At 47.3% G+C, this 25851-nt stretch overlaps 1 protein-coding gene across 4 annotated transcripts; it reads left to right on the top strand.

Moving 5' to 3' along the window:
- Positions 1 to 732: 732 nt before the first annotated feature.
- MRO (maestro) lies at positions 733 to 25196 on the top strand. 4 transcript variants are annotated; one of them, XM_027526128.1, is made up of 8 exons: positions 733 to 854; positions 5887 to 6004; positions 14403 to 14505; positions 15750 to 15896; positions 16972 to 17154; positions 21374 to 21529; positions 23351 to 23458; positions 24034 to 25196. In XM_027526128.1, the coding sequence occupies exons 3-8, from the start codon at positions 14407 to 14409 to the stop codon at positions 24085 to 24087; spliced, it is 747 nt and encodes a 248-aa protein (XP_027381929.1). In that variant the 5' UTR covers positions 733 to 854; positions 5887 to 6004; positions 14403 to 14406; the 3' UTR covers positions 24088 to 25196. The 4 variants fall into 4 exon arrangements, with proteins under 4 accessions (XP_027381929.1, XP_027381925.1, XP_027381927.1 ...); XM_027526124.1 differs by lacking the exon at positions 24034 to 25196 and having other exon boundaries at positions 23351 to 23654; XM_027526126.1 differs by lacking the exons at positions 733 to 854; positions 24034 to 25196 and adding an exon at positions 5606 to 5746 and having other exon boundaries at positions 23351 to 23633.
- The last annotated feature ends 655 nt before the right edge of the window (positions 25197 to 25851 follow it).

The following is a 25851-nucleotide window of genomic DNA, read 5'->3' as shown; positions in this document are numbered from 1 at the left end:
TGTCATCAAATGCCTACACACTTGTCATCGGGAATTCTATCGGATTCTACTGTAAATGCAACACAGAAGGGAAAGTAAACACAATCCTAACACCAAGTCGTTGAGGAGGAAGGAGCCTGGGAAGCAATGCCCACAGCAAACTGAAGACAGGGACCAGGGAGGTGTGGGAGGGGAGCAGAAACCAAGGTGAGAAAGGCCAAGGGTGAGAGAAGGGAAGATCTCAGAGTGCGAACGGCCCGTAGAGGTGAGTGGCCGAACCCTCCAACGACTCTGGCTGCTCAAAGCAGGAGAGGAAGCCCGGTCCCATCAACCAGCTTGGCGTCTTTGGGCAAGACCCCTATTCACTCTGCCAGCCTCTCAGCCTCCCTGCTGTCGAAGAGGCCTGAGAATGATCCCCTTCCTAGGACTGCGGGAGACAACAGGGCAAAGAGCATGAGAATGCCTGAGGATGTGAAGAGCAGGGAGAATGTGACCTGTGGTCGTGTTGGTAGGCTTGATCTGACTCTCGGGCTATCTTTTGTTTCAATTCTCTGCGGCAGTGAGGCTCCTGGGGCTCTCTCTCTGGGCGCTGGCAGAAACAGGAAACGAACAAAAAATTTTTCAAAGTTTGCAAAATAGTATGGCCTGTAATGAATCTCTAGCAACTGTCAGGGACAGATAGCCTAAAAATGCCTTATTATGCATTTCCCACTCGTGATAAAATGCCAATCTGCCCTATGTTTCATCTTCAAGGACAAGAACGCAACTGACGGCCAGCCCCGAGCTTGCTTAAAGGACTTCGATGTTCCTGGGAGTAATCACTTCGTCTTTCACCAGGATGAGTTACGAGGAGGAGGCCTCATCACCCAGCTCAGGTAAGACAGCACGGAGTATTTTCTGGATTCAACCGATTCTATTCAACACTGTTGCTCAACACAGTTCATCGATTGCTATAGATTGAACCAGTTGGGCTCGGAAATGTTTACATATTTTTACAATTATTTTTGCAAGTAAGGGGTTCTGGTGATGCTGTGGGGGTACTGGTGATGGTGTGGGTAATTAATGTCTCAGATAGGAAAGATGTTTCAACTCAAACTTCTTAAAAAAGAAAAAAGAAGAAGAATCAGCCTGCTAATGCAGAAGACTTGGGTTCAATAGCTGGGTCTGGAGGATCCCCTGAAGAAGGAAATGGCAACCCGCTCCAGTATTCTTGCCTGGGAAATCCCATGCATAGACACAAGAGACTGTCCATGGAGTCATAAACAAACAAACAAACAAACAAAAGCTTGAACTTCTTCTCTTTTTTACTTTTATTTGCACTTACTTTATGCTGAATTTATTCCTGCAACACAAGGTTTTGCTTCTTCAGTTTCTTCTGGGGCATCGTTTTCCTCTGTGCAGCCATCTGCCCTTTTTCAGTAAGGCTCACTGGACAGTGGCAGGAGTTCGTGGGGGTTAATCCAACCATGAGTTCTGTAAACCCAGAGGCACACCCTGGGGCTTTGCTCACCTGGATGAGCTCAATGCCCAGTGAGAAGTGACATCAGATTAGTTCAGGATCACCCTCAGCACATTAAAGCATTTGCGGCAAACGCGCAGCACTCTTTAGGGTTCACCAACCCTGTGCCAGCCCTCTCGGCCTGGGCGTTCAGCCACTGGGACGACAGAGGGGCACACGTTGCTTCTGCAAAGTGACATCTTTCAGAGACTTGCCGGCTTTTCAGATACACACACTTCAATGGTCCGGGCAGTGAACATGAAGGTTTGAACCTCTCGATTTGCATGACTTAGTGGGTTTTCTGGGTTGAGTAGCAAACTGTTTTCTGAGATCATCTCAGGCTACTTAACAGAAAAGTTGGAACATATTCTTGCTTTCAGTACTGACAATGACTGTCAAGTGATATAGTCAGGAAAACAGACCGCAGGGCAGCCAGATGGTGGGCTGGACAAGGAAACGGCTGAGAGCAGCTTCTTGCTCATAGCTGGTAGAACTGGAGAGACTTCGTAGGTAGGCTCCTGCCTCCCTGTATTCTACCCTCTGTGCCTGAGGGTATTTGAAGAGGGATAAGCCCTGTGTTTCTCCTTGTGCTATCTACTGTATTCAAAGATTTGAAACAAAAAGACTGTTGCTTTTATATTAAAATAAACCAGATATGTAGCAGAAAGTGAAGAGTGAAAATCACTCAGTTGTGTCCAACACTTTGTGACCCCATGGACTCCACAGTCCATGGCATTCTCCAGGCCAGTATACTGGATTGGGTAGCCTTTCCCTTCTCCAGGGGATCTTCCCAACCCAGGGATCAAACCCAGGTCTCCCACATTGTGGGTGGATTCTTTACCAGCTGAGCCACAAGGGAAGCCAATGGGAGGCAAATGGTGGAGGGTGATGGTGGAGAAGAGTTTCCCAAGGGATTCCTGCTTGTGGTGGCAGCTCTGGGCTTCCACTGGTGTGGGGTGGGGATGAGGGGGTCTTGTGGAAGAATCTGGGGAGCACAAGGTTCCCTGACTCATCCAGGGTCCTCCAGCTGGGACCCTGCACCCTGAGCACCTTAGCCTTTCTTCTCTGCCTCTCCCAGCTAAACTGCTTCTGGTAAGCCCAGGTGCTGAGGTGCATTCTTTCACGACGGCTAGCCTGAGGGAACTGCTCTTTGTCACCTCCTGTCCTGGGCCCTCACCAATGTCTACAGACACAAAAGACCATGTCTTCCCTCTGCGGTCTCCAGAGGGCACAGTGCCACCTGGGAGCGCTCTGCCTTGTTGAAACTATGAGCTCCATAAGCAACTGAAGAACAAGGAAAGAATGAATGAGGAACTGGCATTCCTAATTTGTGGCTGAGCAGGCAGCTGATTTGGAGAAGGCAATGGCACCCCACTCCAGTACTCTTGCCTGGAGAATCCCATGGATGCAGGAGCCTGGTAGGCTCCAGTCCATGGGGTCGCTAAGAGTCGGGCACGATTGAGCGACTTCACTTTCACTTTTCACTTTCATGCATTGGAGAGGGAAATGGCAACCCACTCCAGTGTTCTTGCCTGGAGAATCCCAGGGACAGAGGAGCCTGGTGGGCGGCTGTCTATGGGGTCGCACAGAGTCAGAACGACTGAGTGACTTAGCAGCAGCAGCAGCAGCAGGCAGCTGATTAGATTTCTTTTTAGAAGTGAAAATGAAGGGAGAGTTTGGCTTGACCTGGACGTATTTCTGGAAAAAAGACGAGAGGGAAGAAACTCAAAACTTGCCGTCCCTTTTAGGCAAGTTTCCTGCTGGGACCACACACAAGTACAGAAGGAGGGTCTTCTGAACATCCTGACCCTAAAGAGGAAACCGTGTTGATCACTGCCAGGCATTTGTCCTCATGTGCCAAGTCTAAGTCGACAGTGAATTGCTGACCAATTTAGTTCTGCCTGTCGTCGTTTTCATCAGTAACAGCAGACTCAGTAATTACCCTCTTTGATTTTTCCAGAGGCATCAGCCCCTGAACTTCCGACAATAAGGAAATATTAATTGAGCGAGTGAACATAGAGTTGTTAAACAATAAAATAATTACAGTATGTGAAGGATATTGTGTCATAAGTACATCAATCTGTTGCAATCGAATTATCAAAGAGGCTTCTCATTCCCAGAAGAGCTGTGCGGTGTCCCAAAGCCATGTTAGGTGAACCTTTGTTCCCTGGGCATTGTGTCCTGGTCTGGACGCTTCCCAGGTTTGTGCTGTGTCTGGGACTCTCTGGGGTCGTTAGCTGTGTCCATGCTCTTTGTGGGAAGTGTTGAACAGAGCAGAATTTGGATCAGCAAGGCTCCTGAGTACCAATTCTGGTTGTGCCCAGATTTTCTCTGTGACTTGAAACCAAACAGGGAGACTTGTCTGCCCTTTTGTTTTCCCGTCTGGCAAATGAGGAGCACGTTAGTTCTCTGCCAAATGTCTCAACACCTGAATACAAAGAAACTTTAGACCTGAGCGGTTATTAATAGTCTATCTGTTGTATTTCCGTCCATGGGGGTGGGGGGGGGCAGGTATATTTCGGTCCTGAATCACCCGTGAGACTTGGCAGAGAATCCTGACACTTGCAGCATAGATTTTATTTCTTCAGCTGCTTCTGTGGCCTGGTTTAATTTTATCTGCTTTTTGGTCATCCTAAACACTGCATAGATTAGTTCAGTACAAGGCTATGACCTCCCCAATCTTATTCCCACTCTAGGCAGATAATCCAACTCTGGTGTTCCTGAGAAGAGAGAGGCCGATTTGGATGAATTGAACTTGCTCATTCTTCTCATTTTCACATTGATGTATCTCCATCTCTGCGGTTGTCTCCCAGTTTCAGATAAAAAAATGAGGAGTGGGGATCTGGGGGGGGTCCTCTCTCCCTCCCCCGCACAGCTAGCTCTCTCCCCTGTCCCCTTGCTCCCTCCCTTCAGCTGCTCCTATCTCACTATTCACTGCTTGCACTACCCACCTCTTAGGTCTCCTTTGCAACTGTTTTGAAACACTTCCAAGCTGTATTCTATTTTAAAATCACACAGCAACACCGGAGTGCCTTTCTTGATCTTGTTGTCTCCTCTAGTCTCTTTATTGCCTTCCTTTTGCAGTAAGATGCCTTCATTCTCTCTCTCCACATAGTTCCCCAGCTCTGTAGTCTAGCTTCTTTTCCCCATTGAAACTGCATTTTCAGAGGTCACCTGGGTGCCCGTGTATGCCCAGAGAGGGTTTTGTTTTAGCCTCATTCTTATTTTTTCAAGGCATCTGTTTTCTCTCCCTCTGCTTTGTCTTCCAAACTTCCACTCTGATTTACTTCAGTTTATATTTGTCCACTTGTCTCCCAGTTAGATCTCCCAAACTTTTCCACTGCCCAGTTATTGTGGCTAACGGGCTAAGCTCTGACATGAGCCCACCTGTGGTTGAATTATAACTCTGCCACTAATTAACCATGTGACCTTGAGCAAGGTCATCTCTGTGCCTCAATTTCCCCATGAAAATGAGGATCATAATTAAGAGTACTAACCTAAGAATCAAACAAGATAGTCTACACACTATCTACCCCAATGTTTGGCACTCAGAAATATTCAATAAACATTACCTGTTAGCATAACCATAAGCTCCTAGAACTTAAAAAATAGAACTTTTTCCTTTTTCTCACACATTGCCCAAGTTACCCAACACACACCCAGACAGTAAATAATTATCAACAAATAGATTTATGCACTTGGGTGGAGAATCCAGAGAAGAAAGAATGATGGAAGGGAGGCTCTTTAATTGCGCGAGTATTTTTTATACACAGGCTTTTTTGTTTGGCTTGGTTTTCCCAATAAATCATTTACATTATTGAAAATTCAAATCAGTCCTTTCAGGACCTGTTTGCTGGGCAGGAAGGGGCATCAACGGTCAACCCTCTGGCTGGTGGTGCAGCAGTCAGTCACAATGAAGCCGCTTGGCCGGGAACACAGTGTCCCGTCCTGAGATTCAAAACTGCTCCAACTGGATTAGGGAGGGAAGCGCCGCAGCGGCGGCCGTGAGCGGGGGCTCCCTGGAACCGGTCCACTGAGTGATGCCGCCATCTAGTGACCGCCCTCGGGATCGCGGCTGGGCAGGGCCCTGTCCGCGCAGGCGAAGGAGCCTCAGAATTGCAGTCCTGTCTGTGGGTGGGACTCGGAGTGAGGGGCGAATAAGGGGCGAACACAGCACAGAGAGGTGGGAAAACACCTCATCCCGGTCTGGGGAAGGAAAGGGTACAAGGGGGCTTGTGTCCACCTAAGACAACGTTATGGTTATCAGAGGTCGGTCCCCTCCCCCACTTCAGTCCATCTAAACTTTGATTTGTTTTGTTTTTCCTCATATGAGTCTCACTTTCCAGCACTCTGCGCTGACCCGTTATCCTGAACAGACTCTGCTTCTCGTTTCCTTTCTCCTCTGTTAGGAATTCAGGGCTGGGAAAATTGAGCCGAGTCATCCCATCTGGCGGCTACCCCGGGAACAGCAGCTCTGCGCGGTGACCCGGCTCCGGCCGCACCTGCCGCATCGCCACGTGACCGCAGGTAAGGGCCGGCTGCGGGCTGGGACCACCTGGGCTGCGGCTGGAAGAGGCCACGGTCTGCTTGCATCCCCAGACCTTTCTGGAATGTCACTTGGGTCACCGTATCAGAGAGTTGATATTCCCTTTGTAAAACTGTAGTAGGCGATTTGATGACTTTTTCTTTTCTTTTCACAAACTATGCCAATCTATGACCAATAGATTATAGATGATTATATTAAGATCATTGTGTTAAGAGCTTTAGATGGGGGTGGGGCTGAAAAGATACTGATGCTTCAAACTCAAGTGTCCCTGTGGTGTGTCCTCACCTGGCCCGCACTCAGGACATCGTCTAGGAGCTGGATATAGGCTTAGGGCACAGTTATGGGAAGTGTAGTTTTGGCATCTTAAACTCCTCTCTGCTAGTAGCTATTCTACTTTGAGTTGTTTACGGTCTTCCCTGGTGGCTCAGTGGTCAAGAATCCACCTGCCATGCAGAAGGTGCAGGAGACGCGGGTTCGATCCCTGGGTGGGGAAGATCCTCTGGAGGAGGAAATAGCAACCCACTCCAGTATCCTTTCCTGGAGAATCCACTAACAGAGGAGCCTGGCGGGCTGTAGTCCATAGGGTCGCAGAGTCCGACACGACTGAAGTGACTCAGCCTGCACACATCGACATAGGTTGTTTATACCACTCTAAACCTCAGTTTCTCCTCTAAAGTGGGCATAAGTAAACCTATCTGTCAAGATTATTGTAAAGGTTAAATGAAATAAAACAAAGACTTATTTGAGAGATTGGGAATGGATTTTAGAGAGCTTATGGTTGAAGGAGTGAATTATTGATATAAAACATCACATCAAATATTTACCTTAAAAGGTAGAATTTCCCAGTTTTTAATGTGGGGCTATGGCCTTTTCTTTGAACATAGAATCCTCCAGGGAGTGTTTGTTGAGCTTTTTTTGCATGAGCCACACGCATAACACTGCATCTGTGAGGTCTAGGTTGGGTTTCTTTCAGTGTAGTGAGAACTTAAAGACATCTGAGAAGACTCAGGTAAAATCGCTTTCTGTACGAACATCCCAATTCCAGTAAATCATTCCAGATTATTAACACTGTTTTCAAACTTCTGTCCACCCACACAAATCTTAATTGGACAGCATTTTTTTAAAGCTGCTTCCCCATTGTTGAAACCTCCCAAAATATTCAATTTTGCTTTCACAGAAACAACTCCCTTTCTCATATTTCATCAGTTTCTATAATAGTTAAAATTCACGGTTACAGTAACAAGTACAGCTGTTATAAACTGATTCTTGGTAAGCATATGAGGACTAACGCAGCAGAAGTTAGCAGAGAGTACGATGGGCCACAAGCACTGGTAGGTACCATTCACAGAGGGCCTGCAGAATGTGGTTAACCTGGCAGGTTGGTTCATAGAGGTCATAAACAGCCTCGCCTGCAGTGTATACAAAGTGCTAAGTATAGTGCCTAGCATACACGAGTGTCCAGTGGTGGTAGCTACTAATTATTGTTATCATTAATAACTCCAGTGTTGGAAGGATTGTTGCAAACCTAACAGTTTCTTTCCCTCATTTAACAGATAAGAATTTTGGTCTTCATAATATAGCTTTCAGTTTTAGTGAGTTAAAAGGTTATTGATTATAAATCTAACATTTTCAGTCAGAAGGAATTAAATTTACAAAGGCATTTGGGAGTCAGCCTCAAGGGCAAAACTCATCTAAGTCACCCCAAATCCAGATCTGTTCAGGAAAACCAGGTAAGAACACAATGGGGCCATGAAGACAAGCTTCAGGGTCGCTGTGATGGTGAAACTGTCCCCATCAGGGGCAAGTCATCAGCATAGAGGGAAGGACTTTCCAGAGGGGGAAGAATTTGTTGAAGAATGTGCACAGGGGTGAACAAAACTCCAAGCAGAGCCTGGCCTTAGGCTCAAGGCGTCCAGATGTCCTCCGGACTGAGCGGACTCAGTCATGCTAGACCAGGAGTCCAAGTCACCCAGCAGAAGAGCCCAATTCTCATGGCAAAGAACGGCTGTTTGGGGGCCAGTGGGCTTATGGGTGGAGTTATGAACACCTAAGCCTTCAAATCCACACACTCTGTTTCTTCACAGTTTGTTTATAACATTCCTCTTGGAGATCCTGTCTTGCAGCAGGTGGAGATGATCCTTTTGTTTGATTGGTTTGGGTTGAAAGGACTTAATTTTCGGAGAGGAGGAGGGAGGCAGGCAGCAAGGCAGGTGGGTGGAGGCAAGCCTTTGAGACGCCACAAGCTTGGGAGACAAAACTCAGGTGAAGGGCCCAGCAGCCTCAAAGTAACTTTTAGATTTGTTGTATTTCTTAAAGCAAACCTTTAATTTAAGAAGAGTATCGAAGAGGTATGTCCAAGTCATAGCCTGTACAGTTGGCCTGATTTTAATTTTATTTTGAAAGAGAAATTCAATGTGCAGCCTTAGGTGAGTGGAGTTTGCCACTTCTGGAGTTGGTAAATTTCCTCCTGAATATTCCAGAGGTTCTTCTATGCCAGCTGTGTGGACCGTCACCAGGCATCTTGTAAACGCCATCAGGTCCTCCGCTCCCTGGGACTCGGATCCTGTAATTATGGAGCGGGCCTGGCACTTCTAACAAGCTCTGGGGCATTCTGACATAGGAGGCCCAGCCAACACGGTGAGAAATGCTTTGCTTTCCCTGCCCCAAAGATGGAGATGAGCCCTGATACCTCGAGACTAAACGAGATCACAGTTTTTCTCTTGTGCTGGGGAGGTGGGCGTTGGTGAGCGGCCCTGTGTTTTTCTAAACACAACTGAATCCCCCAAGCAGGGTGCTCAACCTCAAGTACTTTGCTCTGCTTGAGAGCCTTCCATGGCCTTAAATTCCATTAGATGTGGCTCTTAAGAAATGACAAGGCTGGGACTTCCCTGGTGGTCCAGTGGCTAAGAGTCTGCCTGCCAGTGGAGGGGAAACGGGTTCGATCCCTGGTCCGGGAGGATCCCACATGCCATGGGGCAACTCAGCCTGTGTGCCACAACTAATGAGCTTGTGCATCGTGCTCTAAAGCCCGGGAATCGAAACTACTGAAGTCCATGCACCCTACGGCCCTTGAGCTGCAACTGGAGAGCAGGCTCTGCTCGCTGCAACTGGAGAAAACCTGCCTGCAACAACAAAGACCCAGAGTAGCCAGAAATAAATAAATCAATAAAAATTTTAAAAAGAGGTGAGGCCTTTCCCTCCTGAGGCCTGGGGAAGCGGCCTGGGTGGTTAAAGCCCTCAGCTGTGCTGTGCTAATCCTGCAAGAGAGGCCAGAGTGAAGACCAGGGAAGCGGGTTGGCTTTCCTTCCTTCAGGCATGATGGGGAGAAGCTTCAGGCATGATTTTCTTATGCAGCAGAACAGGGACACCAGCAGTTTATTACTGAGGCCTGTGCCCTCCTTGGGGAGTGACCATTGAGGGAACTTTCTTCTTCTAAGCTCTACATACCCGCAGCTCAGCGCCCGTCAGCTCCGATCCAGAGCATTCAGCCTGAGGAGTGGCAGGTTCCTTGATACAAAGGGTTGTGTCCAGAAATTCCCCAGAAAGGAACAACCAAGCATGTTTTTGTTTTTTTTGTTTGTTTTTTGTTTTTTTTTTTTTTTGCCTCTGTAAATTTTTAAATCCCTTCATTCTGGAAGGGGATGACATAGTAATACTGTGGTTTCTTTTTTTAAAAGGCCCTGGATCTCAAAGTATGGTGATGCCTGGACTGGGAGCATCCCAGCATCACTTGAGAGCTTGTTACAAATGCAGACTGATGGGTCTTGCTTCAGGTGTAGAGAATCAGAAACCCTGGAGACGGGCTCTGGGAATCTGTGTTTTAAGAGATCCTCCAGGTGATTTGGGTGTGCACTTGGGTGTGAGAACCACTGGCTCAGTGCGAAGTGTGTGGGAACGCCTTTATTCAAGCAACAAAAACCATCTTGCTAGGGGATTCCCTGCTGGTCCGGTGGTTAAGACTCCACTCTTCCAATGCAAGGGGTGTGGGTTTGATCCCTGTTCGGGGAACTAAGATCCCACATGCCACGTTGCAGTAAAAAAAAAAATCTTGCTAGTTAGTGGGAATGCAGTGTTCTGGGGGGTTTGGGGGTCCCTCATTGCAGTGGTGAGGGGAGGTGTGCTGTCCAGGGATGAAGAAGCAACAGAGACAGGGGTTACAGGGTGAAGAGGTGTTTTCATGGGTCTCCTGAGTGTCTTCTGACTAAGAGAGCATTACTGAAACCAGCTTGGGTTGGGGTAGGGGGGCAAAGATAATGGAGAAGCCAAATCCCCGTGTACCTCCAGGTCAAAGAGTCAAATGTTCCAAAGCACAGCTGTTTAACAGGACTGGGTTCTAGCAGTCACCTGCATTAAATAAATTCAGAACTCCAGCAAAACTAGCAGGGCCAACTTGTCCTGGCTTGCCCAGGACTTTTCGGCTCTTAGCTCTGAAAGTCCCATGTCCCAGGAAACCCATCAGGGCCATGCCCCAGTGTGTTTTTTTTGCACACCACCAATCTATTCTCCAGTTCCTCGGCGGGCACTGTCTGGGTGCCGCACGATTCACTTCCATTTAGTTCAGTTCCGTTCAACTCAGACACTGTCTACTTGGAGATAGCATCAGATCCCACAGGTTAAGGGCTCAGTCCCCATGCTTTAGAGGCCAATCCCAAGGCCAGGTTGTCACCAGTATGTGTGACCAGCCAGCTGTAGACTGAAGGTTCCCACAGCCCATTCCTTGGGTTCGATTAATTTGCTAGAGCAGCTCATAAAACTCAGAGGAACATTTTACTTCCTGAATCAAGGGTTTATTATAAAAATATAACTAAGAAACAGCCAGATGGAAGAGATGCACAGGAAGATGTGGAGAAAGGACAAGGAGCTTCCCTGCCTCTCCAAGTACACAACCTGCCCTAAAGCTCCATGTGGTCACTGATCTGGAAGCTCTCTATCCTTTTGGGGTTTTGTGGAGGCCTCTTTATCTAGGCACGGTTGATCAAATCATTCACCCCTGGTTACTGAACTCAATCTCAAGCCCTTCTCTCCTCCCAGGAGAAGAAGATGTGAAATTGAAAGTTCCAGCCCTCTGATCACTGGATTGGTTCCCCTGACAACCAGTCCCCACCTTCAGATGACTTAGGGCCACCTCATTAGTGTAAGAGAAGATGCTTTTATGGTTCTAATCACTTAGGGAATTCCAAGGGTTTTAGGACCTCCGTGCCAGGAATGGGGCCAAGACCAAATATATGTTTCTTCTTATTAATCACAGTATCACCAGGGCAAAACAAGATGATTGGTCACTAGTCTATTCAGTAACTGCATATTGGAATTACTTGGTGAGTTTTTTTAAAATACTGATTCCCAGGCCCACCTCCAGAGATGATGGTAGACTTGGTCTGGGGTGTAGACAGGGTGTTAAACATTTCAAAGTTCCTTAGATGATTCCAACATGAGTAGGGTTGAGAACCACTGTAGCTACATACCTGTCATTTCTTCTACTAAAGTTTTTTAAAAACCAAAACAAAGGTTAATGGTTTTGGCGAAGCTGAACCCCTACTGCACACTATACACAAAAACTGACTCAAAATGGATGAACAGCCTAAGAGTTAAAACCATAAAAATCTTAGAAAACATAGGGGTAAATATTTGTGACCGGATTTGATAGTGAATTCTTAGATATAACACTGAAAGCCTCAACAACAATGACAACAACAAAAATGGATAGACTTTGTTAAAACTAAAAACGACTGTGCATAAAAAACATTGTCAAGAAAATAAAAAGACAATGTACCGAGTGGGAAAAAGTATTTGTGAATCAAATGTCCAATAAGGGTCTGTGCTGGGCTAAGTCGCTTCAGTCGTGTGTGACCCCCATGGACAGGGAATTAGTTGTAGAGTTCTTTACATATTCTGGATGTGTGTGTGTGTGTGTGTGTGTGTGCTTCGTGGCTCAGTCGTGTCTGACTCTTTGTGACCCCATGGACTGTAGCCCACCAGGCTTCTCTGTCCATGGGATTCTCCAGGCAAGAATACTGGAGGGGGTTGCCATGCCCTCCACTAGAGGATCTTCCCAACCCAGGGATTGAACCCAGGTTTCTTAGGTCTCCTGCTTTGGCAGGCAGATTCTTTACCACTAGCGCCATCTGGTAAGCCCTTGATAAGGGTCTAGTATCCAGAGTATGGGGCTCCTCTGGTGGCTCAGATGGTAAAGAGTCTGCCTGCAGTGTGGGAGACCTGGGTTTGATCCCTGGGTTGCGAAGGTCCCCTGGAGGAGGACAAGCAACCCACACCAGTATGCTTGCCAGGAGAATCCCCAACAGTCCATGGGGTCACAAAGAGTCAGACACGACTGAGCCACTAAGCACACACACACACACACATTCACACACACATCCAGAATATGTAAAGAACTCTACAACTAATAAACAAAAAGATAGACCAACTCAATTAAAAAACAGGCAAAGGATTTTAATAGACATGGCTCTGAAAAAGGTGTACAAACCACAAATAAACATACTAAAAGATACCAGTAGTCATTTAAAAAGTGCTAATCAAACCCAGAAGGGCAAACCACTTCACACCCACTAGGATGAATGTAATAATAATTTTTAAAAACTGGAAACTAAGCTTTTGGTGATGTGGGAAGATTGAAACTCTTGCATATTATAGCCACTGCAGAAAACAGTTTGGCAGTTCCTCAAAAAGTTAAACATAGAATCACGATGGTGATGGTTTAGTTGCTAAGTCGTGTCCAACTCTTGTGACCCCTGTGGACTGTAGCCCGCCAGACTCTGCTGTCCATGGGATTCTCCAGGCAAGAATACTGGAGTGGGTTCCCATTTCCTCCTCTGGGGGATCTCCCCGACCCAGGAATCAAACCTGGGTCTCCCACATTGCTGGTAGATTCTTTACTGACTGAGCTATGAGGGAAGCCCATTTAGAATCACTATATGACTCAGCAATCCCACTCCTAGGTATACACCCAAAGAATTAAAGCAAATATTCAAACACTTGTTCACCATTGTTCACAGAGGCGCTATTCGAAGCACCTGGAGGGTGAAGACAACCCACTGTCCATCAAAAGATGAATGGCTAAGCAAGTGTGGCCTATCCATACCATGAAATATTACCTAGATATGAACAGGAATAAAGTACGAGTATGTGCAACATGGATAAACCTCAGAAACATCATGCCAAGAGAAAGAAGCCAGACCCAAAAGGCCCTAATATTGTTTGGCTCCATTTATATTAAATATCCAGAGTAGGTAAATTCGTAGAGACAGTAATCCGATTAATGGTTGCCAGGGACTGGTGGGGGAGGGCAGAATGGTAATTTCTTAATGGGTATGGGATTTTCTTTGATGAAAGCATTTTAGGTTAGGACCAGATAAAAGTGGTGGTTGCACAATGTTATTAAAATAGTTAATTGTATGTTACATGGATTTCATCTAAAAAAAACCCAATGGTTCACTCATATACAAATTAAAACTAAATTAAATTTAATTACATAATTAAGCTAATCAAATTTAATTTAATATTACAATTAAAACTAAACTCTCTAGTCAGTCCTTCATGGCTGGCCTTTAACTACTTCCTGTTGCCGTATCTTCTACCACTTCCCTGTTTTAATTGCTATTATTACCTCTCCCGTGTAACTTACTGCATGGAATCCCACTGGAACCTCGATGTGTTCAGTGTGCTTCAGCTTCTCCTTTGAAGCTCTCTCACGCGCAGTGGGGCATCTCTGCCAGCACTTCCAGTGCATAGTCTTATCTCCTGTAGCTTCCAACTTTGCATCCTTGCTCTCAAAGCGTGGTACTCAGGATTGGCAGCCTTGATGTTACCTGGGAGCTTATAAGAAAGGCAGGAAACCCCACCCCAGACCCACTGAGTCCGAATCTGCATTTTACAAAGTTCCTCTGATAACTCACGTCTGAGAAGCGCTGGTTTACTCCAGTGGGTCTCAAACCAGGCTGCAGATCAGAATCACTTTGCAAGCTGTATTTATTTATAATGTATTGGGTTGGCCAAAACGTTCGGGTTTTTGGCCAACCCGATATATTTTAAATAATATACACACGTGGTAAAATTGCAAGCTGTATATAAACAAAGAACAAATAGCTTGGCTTACCACCTGGTTCTTCAAGGAATAAGCCCTAACCCACTGTGGGCTTTGACCGAGGGTACACTCCCAGAGGTGGTATCTCACCATGGTTTTGATCTATATTTCCCTGATGATTTGTGATGCTGGTGTTGCTCTTTATCTTCTGATGTGATTGGTCCATCTCCTTGGTGACAGGTTCCCCAGGACAAACCTCAGGGATGCTGCTTCTTTATAGCCCTACCTGGCACAGGGCTTTGAGTGTCTGTGGCTCATATGATGATTTGTTCTTTTTTCAGTTCCATGGACCAAACACCAAGAAGAATGCTGGGCCAGCCCCTTTCCAGCCCCACCACCCAGCCCAAGAAGAGAAGCACATCAGTGATGTCTTTCTTTTCCAAGGTCTGAGACAAATTACTATGAACAAATGGGCTGTCTCAGTAGCCACTTTGTGATACGTGTGCTTGTGGGTTCCTTCCCTTCCTTCTACTGAGGTGCCTCTTCTGAAAAAAGTTTGATGGCAGCTCTTAACACAAGTGAAATGTTTATAGGATAACAAGAAGATGAGTTGGGAAGAATTTAGCTTGCTGCGAACTTAATAATATAGAATGAACTGCAATGAATATTCAGAAATACTGATGAGCCTTGGTATCACACAAACTCCAAATAGGGCTGAGGGTCTCGTCTCCAGCCCCACCCCACCCCCTCTACTAAGGATAATTTGGATCTTGCCTGAATCTTGCATTGTCTTGGTTCTGACTCCAACACATTGCCGTGTCCTGTGATGCCCAGGACAACACGCCCTTCTTGGTGTCAGGGCTCAAAGCCCTAATATCCCATCTCTTGCCCTACAGTTAGAGTTTAGACTCTGAAGTCCAGATTTATGCATCAGCCACACAGTGCTTCCCAATATGCATTATTTATGTGTTTCTTTTCCTAATCATTGCTCAGATGCTCACATTCTGGGGTAGGACATCTTTCAGGTGCCCCAAAATGCTTGTCGATGTGCTTTGCTAATTGTGTCAAAGGCTCTTGAGAGGTTGAGTGAAATGAACACTGAGAATTGACCCTGGGATTTAGTCATACTGGGGACAGAGAGTAGGGGAGGGGGTATGGGTGCCATCAGCCTGATGGGAGAAGGTTCAAGAGAGAATGGAGCAGCTGGAGAAAGTGAGTATAGACACGTTTTTCAAGGTTTAGCTACAAGGTAGAGCAGAAAAACAAGAAGAGCTGTGGGAGGAAGAAGGTCAAGGAAACCCTTCTTTGGGACTTGGGGAACACAGCTTCCCCTGTCCTGTTAAAGAGATTGGGCTTCTCAGATCTCATGAATGCTCCTAAAGCCCCGTTGTCTCAGCTCTGTCACATCCACAGCTGCCCAGGCACCCCTCTCTGTAATCTCCCCAAACCTACCTCAACATAAGCTCTGCATCACTTTTCTCCACCCCTTTTTCTCTTCCTCCATTCTTTTCTCCAATATGTAGATTAAACAATATATTCCCAGTAAAAGCCAGGTGTCTTTAGGCGGAGAAAGGAGTAAAATGGAGCAGCAAAACAGGTTTTTCTTACAGGGAGGGATTAGGGTTGGTGATGGGTAGGGTGTCACTCTGAACACTCCCAAATCAATGTATTTTTGACCCACCACCTAGGTCTCTTGGAATCTGAGGCTCCAGAAGCAGGAACCTCTGAAGAATGTGTTTTTCATCTTGGCAGAGACAGCCCGGGACCCCAGTGTTAAAAAGCGTCATATGGTGATGAGAGGCCTGGGAACCATGGCCTGTGAGACCCCGGACAAGGTAGGAAGGGCAGGGGGCACTCGGCCAGCCCTCATGGCCTGGAGTCCCCAGGGCTGGGGGTCCACGCTGTGTAAAGGATCTCCATGGCCTGGCGTTCGTATCTCGCCGTTTCCTTGGGCCAGGAGTCCAGGTACAGTTCAGCTGGGTCCTCTGCCCAGGGGCCCGCAAGGCTGCCATCAAGGTGTGGGCCAGACTGCATTCCTTTCTGAAGCTCAGGGTCATCTTCCAAGTTTTGGGAGCTGTTGGAAGAATTCAGTTCTTTCCGGTTGTAGAACTAATGTCCCTCCTTTCTTGCCGACTGGCCGTGGGATCCCAGAGGCCGCCCTCACACAGCACGGCAGCTTTAGTTCTTCATCGTCAGCAGGAGAGTGTCTCCTACTCCTGTCTGCCATGGGATCTAAGGGAACCATGGGAACGACGTCTATCACCACCGTGACCTTTGAGAGATCAGAAGCTCTCAAAGTCACTGGCTCCTTCCACCCTCGAGGGCAGGAGACTGCACAGAGGCTCATGTGACTCCGTTGGGGTCAGCTCAGGGTCATCATTGCTCAGTATCATCAGCCTTGGGATACGGAACCGCAGGCAAGGTTAACACACGGCTGGACATCACCCTCTGGTGAATTTAATTTTTCTAAGAATTTATGTTTAGTAGAAGAATTTAATTTTTCTAAGAATTTATGTTTGTTTAGGAAAAGATGTTTTCCCCACTTCTTCCTTCAGCATCTGTCCACTTCCGTGACCATTTCGTCTCATCCCCTGTCAAAATCCCCAATAGGCCACAGGTCCCTAGGTCACCCAGCCCACCACCCTCCTTAACATGCCCTCCCCAGCCTCACCCACCCACAGGCCAGGCTCCAGACTGCTCTTTCCGTGCTTCCAAGACCGAGCTGGGTTCTTGGGTCAGATTAGTGAAAGTGTTTGTTGTTTTGCAGAGAGATATTGCATCCTGTGCTGAAGAAAGCCACGACCTCTTAGTCCAAAGCCCCAGGTTATTGGATGATTAGAAGTGGAGTTGCTTTCCAACCCCTGCAGAGCGATTGCTGTGCTGCTAACACTTTCCAAACCTTGCTAACAGGTGAGAAAGTATAAGAAGATTATCCTAGACCTGCTGGTGCATGGTCTGTATGACCCGGTGAGTTCTGAAGTCATCCATGAAAGCATGAAAACCCTGACCATCATCCTGGGCAAGATGCAGGGGAAAGCCCTGGGCTCCTTCTTCATAGACATCACCCTCCAGACCCGAACTCTGCTCGATGACGTAAGTGAGACGATGCGGGAAAATTCCAGGTTCTTAAAGTCAAATGTGAGCCCTGGGTGACGCGTTGCTCAGGAAACAAGGCCTCTGTTATTCGCTAGTTATTAAGAAATTGTGACTCAGCTGGTAAAGAATCCGCCTGCCATGTAGGAGACCTGGGTTCGATCCCTGGGTTGGGAAGATCCCCTGGAGAAGGGAAAGGCTACTCAGTCCAGTATTCTGGCCTGGAGAATTCCATGGACTGTATAGTCTGTGGGATTGCAAAGAGTCGGACATGACTGAGTGGCTTTCACTTTCAACTTTCTTGTTGAGAGACTGGTACTGTGCTGGGGGTTATGGAAGACATATAAAGATATTAAGGATTCCATCACCACCCCTCAAGGAGTGTTCATCATAGTAGAACCGATGCGTATATACACACTTAACGATGATGACGCCCACGTGTGTTCAACGGTTTCTTACAAATGTGATGATCCGCATAGTCCATGTTTAGTGAGGTCTTACTGTGTGCAGGCCTGTCTCCAGGCAGTTTACATGGATCGTCTCACCTTCATGATAACCCGGTGAGGCAGGCGCTGTTATCTTCACTTTATAGAGGAGGAAACCAAGGCCTCGAAAGGTTAGGTAGCTTTCCCAGGGATCGTGGTGTGAGAAAGTGGGTATGAAACTAGGCCCTCTGCCCAGGGCCTGCACTTTTTTTTTTCCTGTTTAAAAAAAATTTTTTTTTAATTGAATTCTGTTTTTATTGAGGTATAGTTGATTTACAATACTAGTTTCAGGTACACAGTGATTCAGTATTTTTACAGTTCATACTCCATTAAAAGTTGTTACAAGATAATGGTTGTAATTCTTGGTACAATATATCCTTGTTGCTTATCTATTTTATTATTTTAATTTTTATAATTGATTTTTAATTGGATACTTGCTTTACAATCAGGGCCTGCCCTCTTAACTGCTGGGTGACAAGGCAGGCTGAACAAAAAGTGCATGGACACAGAATGTGAGGGCTCGGGAGCTGATCAGTTAGCTTACCATAGTTACACACACACACACACACACACACACACACACACACACACAGCTGATCAGTTAGCTTACTGTAGTTCACACACACACACAGCTGATCGGTTAGCTTACTGTAGTTCACACACACACACACACACACACACACAGCTGATCAGTTAGCTTATCGTAGTTCACACACACACACAGCTGATCAGTTAGCTTACTGTAGTTCACACACACACACACACAGCTGATCAGTTAGCTTACTGTAGTTCACACACACACACACACACACACACACAGCTGATCAGTTAGCTTACCATAGTTCACACACATACACACATACACGCAAGACCTGTAGAGCAGGGAGCAGACCTTGCATTTACTCACAGAGCATCCTGCATGAGTTCCTCACACCTGATTCCTCAGGAGTAACTCCGTGAGAGCCGGGTGCCTGCACCCCACCGGAGGAAGAGAAACCCGCAAAGTATGGAGCTTGAAGCTTATGAGTAGCTGCTGGGACATTTGCCTCCCCTCCTTCACAGGGAGGCCTGTGCTCGATGTGAACCAGGGCTCTCTGGGGTGGGGAGGGAGGTCTCCACTCCACCTCCCTGGAGTATTAAGCAGGTATCTCCAGGGAGGTGTCTCTAAGTCTCTCTGGAGGTGCCATCTTAATCGCCAGGGCTTGTTTGCCATGCGACCTTGAGGGGTGGGGGTGGGGGCGCAGCATAAGCCTTTGTTCTAGAATTCCAGGCATGAGAGTCCTGAAAGGACTCTTAGGGGAAAAGGGAGGGATTTTTTAAATAGGACCGGGGATCAGGGCATCAATCCTAATCTATCAAGTCTCTGGAATGTCATTTAACACATGTGGGAGTCAACGTCATCAGAGTGTATATACTCACGGCTCCATTACAGTGAATCCTCCTGGGTGGGGTGGGGTGGGGGGCGGGCAGGTGATTGAATCCTAGGTGATGGAACCCTATGTGTGTGTACATGGTGGTCAAAGATGGGCCTTGAAAGAGGGAGGATTCTTTGTGCACATCAGCAACCACGGTCCCGGCAAACTGGATTTCCTCCAGAGGAGAGGAGCAGTTAGGCATTAAGGTCGTGTGTGCGGGGGGCACAGGAGGAGTAGCTGGGGAAGACGAGGACTTCGACTTCGATGAGGAGTAGCCGGGGAGGACTTCGACTTCGAGGAGGAGTAGCTGGAAAGGACGAGGACTTCGAGGAGGGCTAGCCGGGGAGGACGAGGACTTCGAGGAGGGGTGGCCGGGGAGGACGAGGACTTCGAGGAGGAGTAGCAGGGAGGACGAGGACTTCGAGGAGGAGGAGGAACCGGGGAGGACGAGGACTTCGAGGAGGAGTAGTCGGGGAGGACGAGGACTTCGAGGAGGGGTAGCCAGGGAAGACGCAGACTTTGAGGAGGAGGAGCTGGGGAGGACGCAGACTTTGAGGAGGAGGAGGAGGAACCAGGGAGGACGAGGACTTCGAGGAGGAGTAGCCGGGGAGGATGAGGACTTCGAGGAGGAATAGCTGGGGAGGACGAGGACTTCGAGGAGGGGTAGCTGGGGGAGGACGAGGACTTCGAGGAGGAGGAGCCGGGGAGGACGAACACTTCGAGGGCCTCAGGGGAAACTCCTCAGTCCCCTTTCCAAGCGCATTTGCTTAGGGGGTACTCTGCAGACCCTTCCGTGGGAGTGTTATGTAATGCATAAAACAAACGCTTAAGGACACCAAATCTGAGAGGTGAAAAATGGAATTCCAAGAAGTTTCTGGCCCCATGTTTCTTGGTTAATGGACTATGAGCTCTTTTTATCAGCTCCATCTTGTGACTAAGGAAACTGAGGCCGGGAGGGTCAAGGAACTTGCCCCAGGTCTGGCTTTAATGAGTAAAGAGGTAACCCATTTTCTCATGCAATCATTTTTTAAAGCTAGGTAGACTGATTTTTGATCAGAGAGCCCTTGTCAAAGTGAAACCTGGGGATACTTGTGGGGAGCTCTTTCTGACAGTTTGTAACTCTGTCAGAGCATTCTTCCCTGCCTGCCTGTGCTATGTCCCCTTCAGATGACTGTCAGACTCCCGGGGGGACAGACAGCCCCTTACACACCTCTGTACATCTCACAGCATTAGGGTAGTGCTTCAGATGGAGTCAGGACTCCGTGAGCGCCAGCTGAATCGAATTAAACACACACACACCGGTAGAACAGTGGAGAAAGTGCAACACTAAAGCAATTTCTGTATGTGTTACACGTGCTAAAAATTGTTTCACAAGAGATCAGTGGTGTCCAGTCTTGCTGAACGTCTGTGTGAGGAGGCCCGTCCAAGTCCAGTTCCCTCTGGTTCACCTAGAGCTGGTGAGGATCAGGAAACACTGATATAAAAATTCCTTCACCATGAGTCAGGAGACTGGGTTACCACTCTGGTTCTCTGTTCCTCATCAATGATTTCTGCTGCATGTGGGAGAATTCAGACCAACATAGAGATGGCCTGGCAAAAATGCTGGGAATATTAACAGGGAGTGGGTCAAATGAACTATGACACAGCACCACCCCCCACCCCCCGCCCCGCCAAAAACCTCTGTTTGGATTGACATGGAAAAGAGCTCCCAGAGAGACTGATGAAAAACCAAGGTGCCTAACAGTGGAATGGTCCATGTCCATTTGTGTAAAAACGTGGGAAGGGCTATATAATAATATATATTTTATTTTTTCCTTCTTAATTTTCCGAAGGGCTGCATACAAAATATATGACTTTGTGGAGAGGGAACTTTGGTGGCAGGTGGAGAAGTGTAGGAAGGAGACTTACTCTTTTTTTTTTTTTTTTATAAACCTTTTTGGTTTATTTTGAATTGATCGAACCTGGGTCTCCTGCATTGCAGGCAGATTCTTTACCATCTGAGCCACCAGGGAAGCCCATAATACTTTTGTTATTTTGAATTTCAAACCCTGTAAACATCGTCAATCTCCACAACGTTGAATAATGAAGAAAAAATCTGGGGAGCTGGGAGTAGCCACAGTGATGCCCGTGTCTGCTGGAGGAGGGCCTCAGTGCAGACTCGGGGGTCTTCTCTCCATCCCCCAGCCCAGCTAGCTGAGTGCTGAGACGGGAGGTCAGGGCTCACCTGGAACGTGCAGGGAACAGGGCCGCGCTGTCCCGTGATGCAGCTCTTTGTGGTACTGACCGGGGTTTGTTGTTCTGTTCACGGGGGACCCACAGGAGAATGACAGCCTGAGATACTCGGCCTTTGTCTTGTTTGGGCAACTGGCTGACCTTGCTGGACGGAAGTGGAAGAGCTTCTTCACCCGTCAGGTGAAGCAGACTCAGGACTCCCTCCTGACCCACTTACAGGACAGGAATCCCCAGGTGGCCAAGGTAAGTCTGAGCCTCTCCTGGCAACCAAACACTTGGAACCACAGCACCGTGGAGCGGGGAGGCAGCCCTGCTGAGTCGGGATGTCAAGCCCTCCACTGCGGCCAGTTCCATCATGGAAGCTCAGAGGAGCGTCCGTGTGAGTCCTGGAGAAAGTGCCTCTCTGATGGCTACCTGATTCCTCTCTGAGCAGGGGTGTTCTTTTCCATCTGCTCCTGCCCTGCCTGCCTGGTTCCGGCCCCTGTCAATGCCAGATACAGTCAGGTTAATGGAGACGGGGCAGGGAGGTGCTGGCTGACTCTCTAGTGCAGCAGCTCCTCTCAGAGGAGATTCGTTCATGCCCAGCTAGCTTTTGTCAGCACACTTGGTTCAGATTTTCCACCTGGTTCAGATTTGGCTTCTTAGCTTCCTATGAAAAGTGCTGCTGCTGCTGCTGCTGCTAAATCGCTTCAGTCGTGTCCGACTCTGTGTGACCCCATAGACGGCAGCCCACCAGATTCCCCGTCCCTGGGATTCTCCAGGCAAGAACACTGGAGTGGGTTGCCATTTCTTCCTCCAATGAGAAGTGTGTTAATCGTTCAGTTGTGTGTGACTCTTTGTGACCCCATGGATTGTAGCCCTCCAGGTTCCTCTGTCCAAGAGATTCTCCAGGCAAGAATATTGGAGTGGCTTGCCTTTCCCTTCTCTAGGGGATCTTCCCGACCCAGGGATTGAACCCGAGTCTCCTGCATTACAGGCTGATTCTTTACTGTCTGAGCCACGAAACTTTTGTTTCATTCTTGGAGAAAATGTGTCCTCATGGGATTGGGTGGACCTCAGGGCTGCTTTAGAGCAGGTGAGAGTTTCAAAACCATCAGGAGCAAGTGAAAGTCGCTCAGTCGTGTCTGACTCTTTGTCAGACCCCATAGACTACACAGTCCATGGAATTCTCCAGGCCAGAATACTGGAGTGGGTAGCCTATTCCTTCTCCAGGGGATCTTCCCAACCCAGGGATCGAGCCCAGATCGCCCGTATTGCAGGTGGATTCTCTACCAACTGAGCTATCAGGGAAGCCCAGCAAAGGGTTCCACTAAATCACTGATCTTCTTTAAGGCGGTGCATGAGGGAGGGAGAGGGAGAGAGAGAGATTGAGATTGAATTTAGGAATCTAGCATGACTTTTTAAAATAGTTTTTTTTTTAAACTTTTTATTTTGTGTTAGAGTATCGCCGATTAACAATGTTGTAATAGTTTCAGGAGAACAGCTAAGGGACTCAGCCGTACGTATACACGTATCCCTTCTCCTCCAAACTCCCCTCCCATCCAGGCTGCCACATAACATGGAGCAGAGTTCCCTGTGCTCTACAGTAGGTCCTTGTAGGTTACCCATTTAAATATAGCAATCCAGCACTACTTTTGATGAGACAGGAAGTGTTGTGGTAAACCCAGGCTCTGCCCTCCCCTACAGGCCCAAGTTATAGACATGGTCATTGCATAAGCATAAATCCTCTCAAAGTTTTTATGTGCCATCCTGGGTGGGAGGAATTTGGGGGAGAATGCATACATGTATACGCATGGCTGAGTCCCTTCTCCATTCACCTGAAATTATCACAACATTGTTCATCAGTTATACCCCAATACAAAATAAAAAGCTTAAAGTTTGAAAAAATAAAATAAAAAACATAAGCAGAAATCCTTTAAGATTCAAATTTTCAAACTTTCTGGAAGTGAAGTTCACCCTCTCAGTGGTCCCTAGACCACAGATCGGCGCATTCCTCCTCCTCGCTTGGAATTATAAAACTCTCTCACGTTTGTGACCATTAGGTGGTAATATTATTTCTCTCAGGCCTGCAAAACAACTTTTCGAGCCTGTTCTCCGTATCTGAGACAAAGCAAGGACTACAGCTTCCAGAATGAGGAGGATCAAAGGAACCCTAAGCTCTGCCGGCAGCTGGTGAGTGAGCGAGGGCAGGAGACGTTCTTCCAGTCCCTGCGCAGTCGATGCCGGTGTAAGGCGGAAGGTGGTCGGCACACCAGGGAGTTGCCCCCATAAAACAACTGTATGTTTCAACTGTAATTGACCCACAACGCAATGTAAATGGCAAAACGCCGGAGGACTGTGCACAGAATACATTGGCAGTTCCTGTTTAGATCTCTGCGTGTGTGTGTGTATTAGGTCGCTTAAGTTGTGTCCGACCCCTTGTGACCCCATGGACTGTAGCCCACCAGGCTCCAAGGGGATCCTCCAGGCAAGAATACTGGAGTGGGTTGCCGTGCCCTCCTCCAGGGGATCTTCCTGGCTCAGGGATGGAACCTGCGTTATGTCTCCTGCAGTAGCAGGCGGGTTCTTTACCACTGGCACCACCTGTCTTAGATCTCTGGGTGAATGCCAGTGATGATGCCTCCTCCTCTGAGAACCTGAAAGTTGTTTACCCTCAAGCTCAGCCTTTGATGACCATCTACTGGTTCTAGAGTCGAGGAGCTTTACTGGATCCGTCCCTCACGTGTCCCTTTGCCAATTTCTTTCAGAGCCACTACCATCCCGAGCTCCTGCAGTTCTTCTATGCAAATAAAATCCTGTAAACACAGAGCAGCAGGGAGGTGGGTCCCGGAGCGCATGGCTGGGGGCTGGTAGTCCCCCTCTTTTAACCCTTCGGATGCTCCGTTGCCTCTGGTGATTGCAATAGAAAATGGGATGTTGGGAGAGCAATTGATGGCAAACTTAAGACCGTGGAATTGCATAGTTACATCGAAAGTAAATTCTAAATAGCGTATCTCATTTTCTTCCACACAAGTTTGATGGTAAGGTGCGTCCTTTCTTTAAAACATTTAAAGTATATGTGGATTCAGTGCTTTTTTCTCAGCATTTTTCTTCTTAAGGATATCTCTGTGACCAACCTTTCTTTTTAATTTTTAAGGTTTAGGAGAATATTACCTGAAGTTTTTTTTTTTGTTTTTTTTTTAATCTGCTATTGATCCTTTGCCATTTGCTATTAATACCTTTTTCTGGCGAGACCTATTTAGAGTTGGCCAAGGTACTAAGAAGTTAGTGTGGAGGGCAGTTTCTAGATGCTCATCATTGTCAACAGCCAGTGTCTCCAAGATCATTCCAAACAAGAGTTAATAAAGAGAAAAAAAATCGATGAAGCATGTGTTGAAAAACCTCGAGGTAATGGTAATATGTGGAATACTAATAATGAATAATGTGTATTGAGCATGTTTACAGTTCACTGGGTACTACACACTTTGCAAATATTATTTAATATTCACAACAAGCTGTGAGAAAGGTACTATTAGTACCCTCATTTTATAGGTAAGAAAACTAAAGTGAAAGTCGCTCTCTTTGTGACCCCATGGACTATAGCCCGCCAGGCTCCTCTGTCCGTGGAATTCTCCAGGCCAGAATACTGGAGTGGGTAGCCGTTCCCTTCTCTAGGAGATCTTCCCAACCTGGGGACTGAACCCAGGTCTCCCGAATTCCAGGCGGATTCTTTACCATCTGAGCCACCAGGGAAGCCCAAGAAAACTAAGGCCCAGGGAAATTAACTTGCCCAAGATTACCCAGAAATTAATCGAAGCAGAATTCAAACCCTGACTACAGGAGCCTACATTCAGTCAGCACACTGCCTTGTTATGGAATAACTGATGGATGGTTAGAAATGTAAAAAAATAAAACTAATTAAAAAAAACTGCCACTGCTGCTCTTCTGTTTGACTCAGTTAACTTTTGCTTTTATGTGTCCTGAGTATACATTTTTATTAATCATCTCTTGGCTACTATGTCAGTTTTTTGGTGATCAATCCTAGTTATAAGTGGGGTCACATTAATCTTATAATGAGTTAAATTTCACAGTCCCTCTTATAGAAATTTTATAGATTTATAAAAAGCAAAAAGTCTTATAAATCTTACAAGAAGGAAAATCTCACAGTCCCTCCCACCTTCCCTCCAGCCAGATGGCTTCTCAGTCTTCTCCTGGAAATCCTGGTATTTACTGCTGATCTTGACGTTTGGGTCATACCTGGACCAACTATGTCCAGCCTTGAAACTGGAAAACACTAGAAGGCCACAGATGCTGCAGGGGGATCGTAATGCCAGTCTGAGCACCAGGGGCTCAGTTTTCTGTCCTAGCTCTCCAAAGACAGGACCACATACACAGACAAGGGGGTGCGATGTGTCCTGGGAGGGACAGGCTGTGGGAGGGGGCAGAAGGGGCGGCTGGAGCCAGGCACGAGTGGGCTTGCTTTCTTCCTGTCAAGACAGGAAGTGACTTAGCAGTTGGGACCTGCGGTAACCACTAGCACGCGCTGGCAGGGCCACGTGCCGGTTCTAGCTATGCTTTAAGAGCCC

This window comes from Bos indicus x Bos taurus, chromosome 24 (assembly GCF_003369695.1).
Source record: "Bos indicus x Bos taurus breed Angus x Brahman F1 hybrid chromosome 24, Bos_hybrid_MaternalHap_v2.0, whole genome shotgun sequence".
Taxonomy (NCBI): Eukaryota; Metazoa; Chordata; class Mammalia; order Artiodactyla; family Bovidae; genus Bos; species Bos indicus x Bos taurus.
The sequence above is the reverse complement of the archived record's forward strand: the minus strand, read 5'-3'. Positions and strand labels throughout refer to the sequence as shown.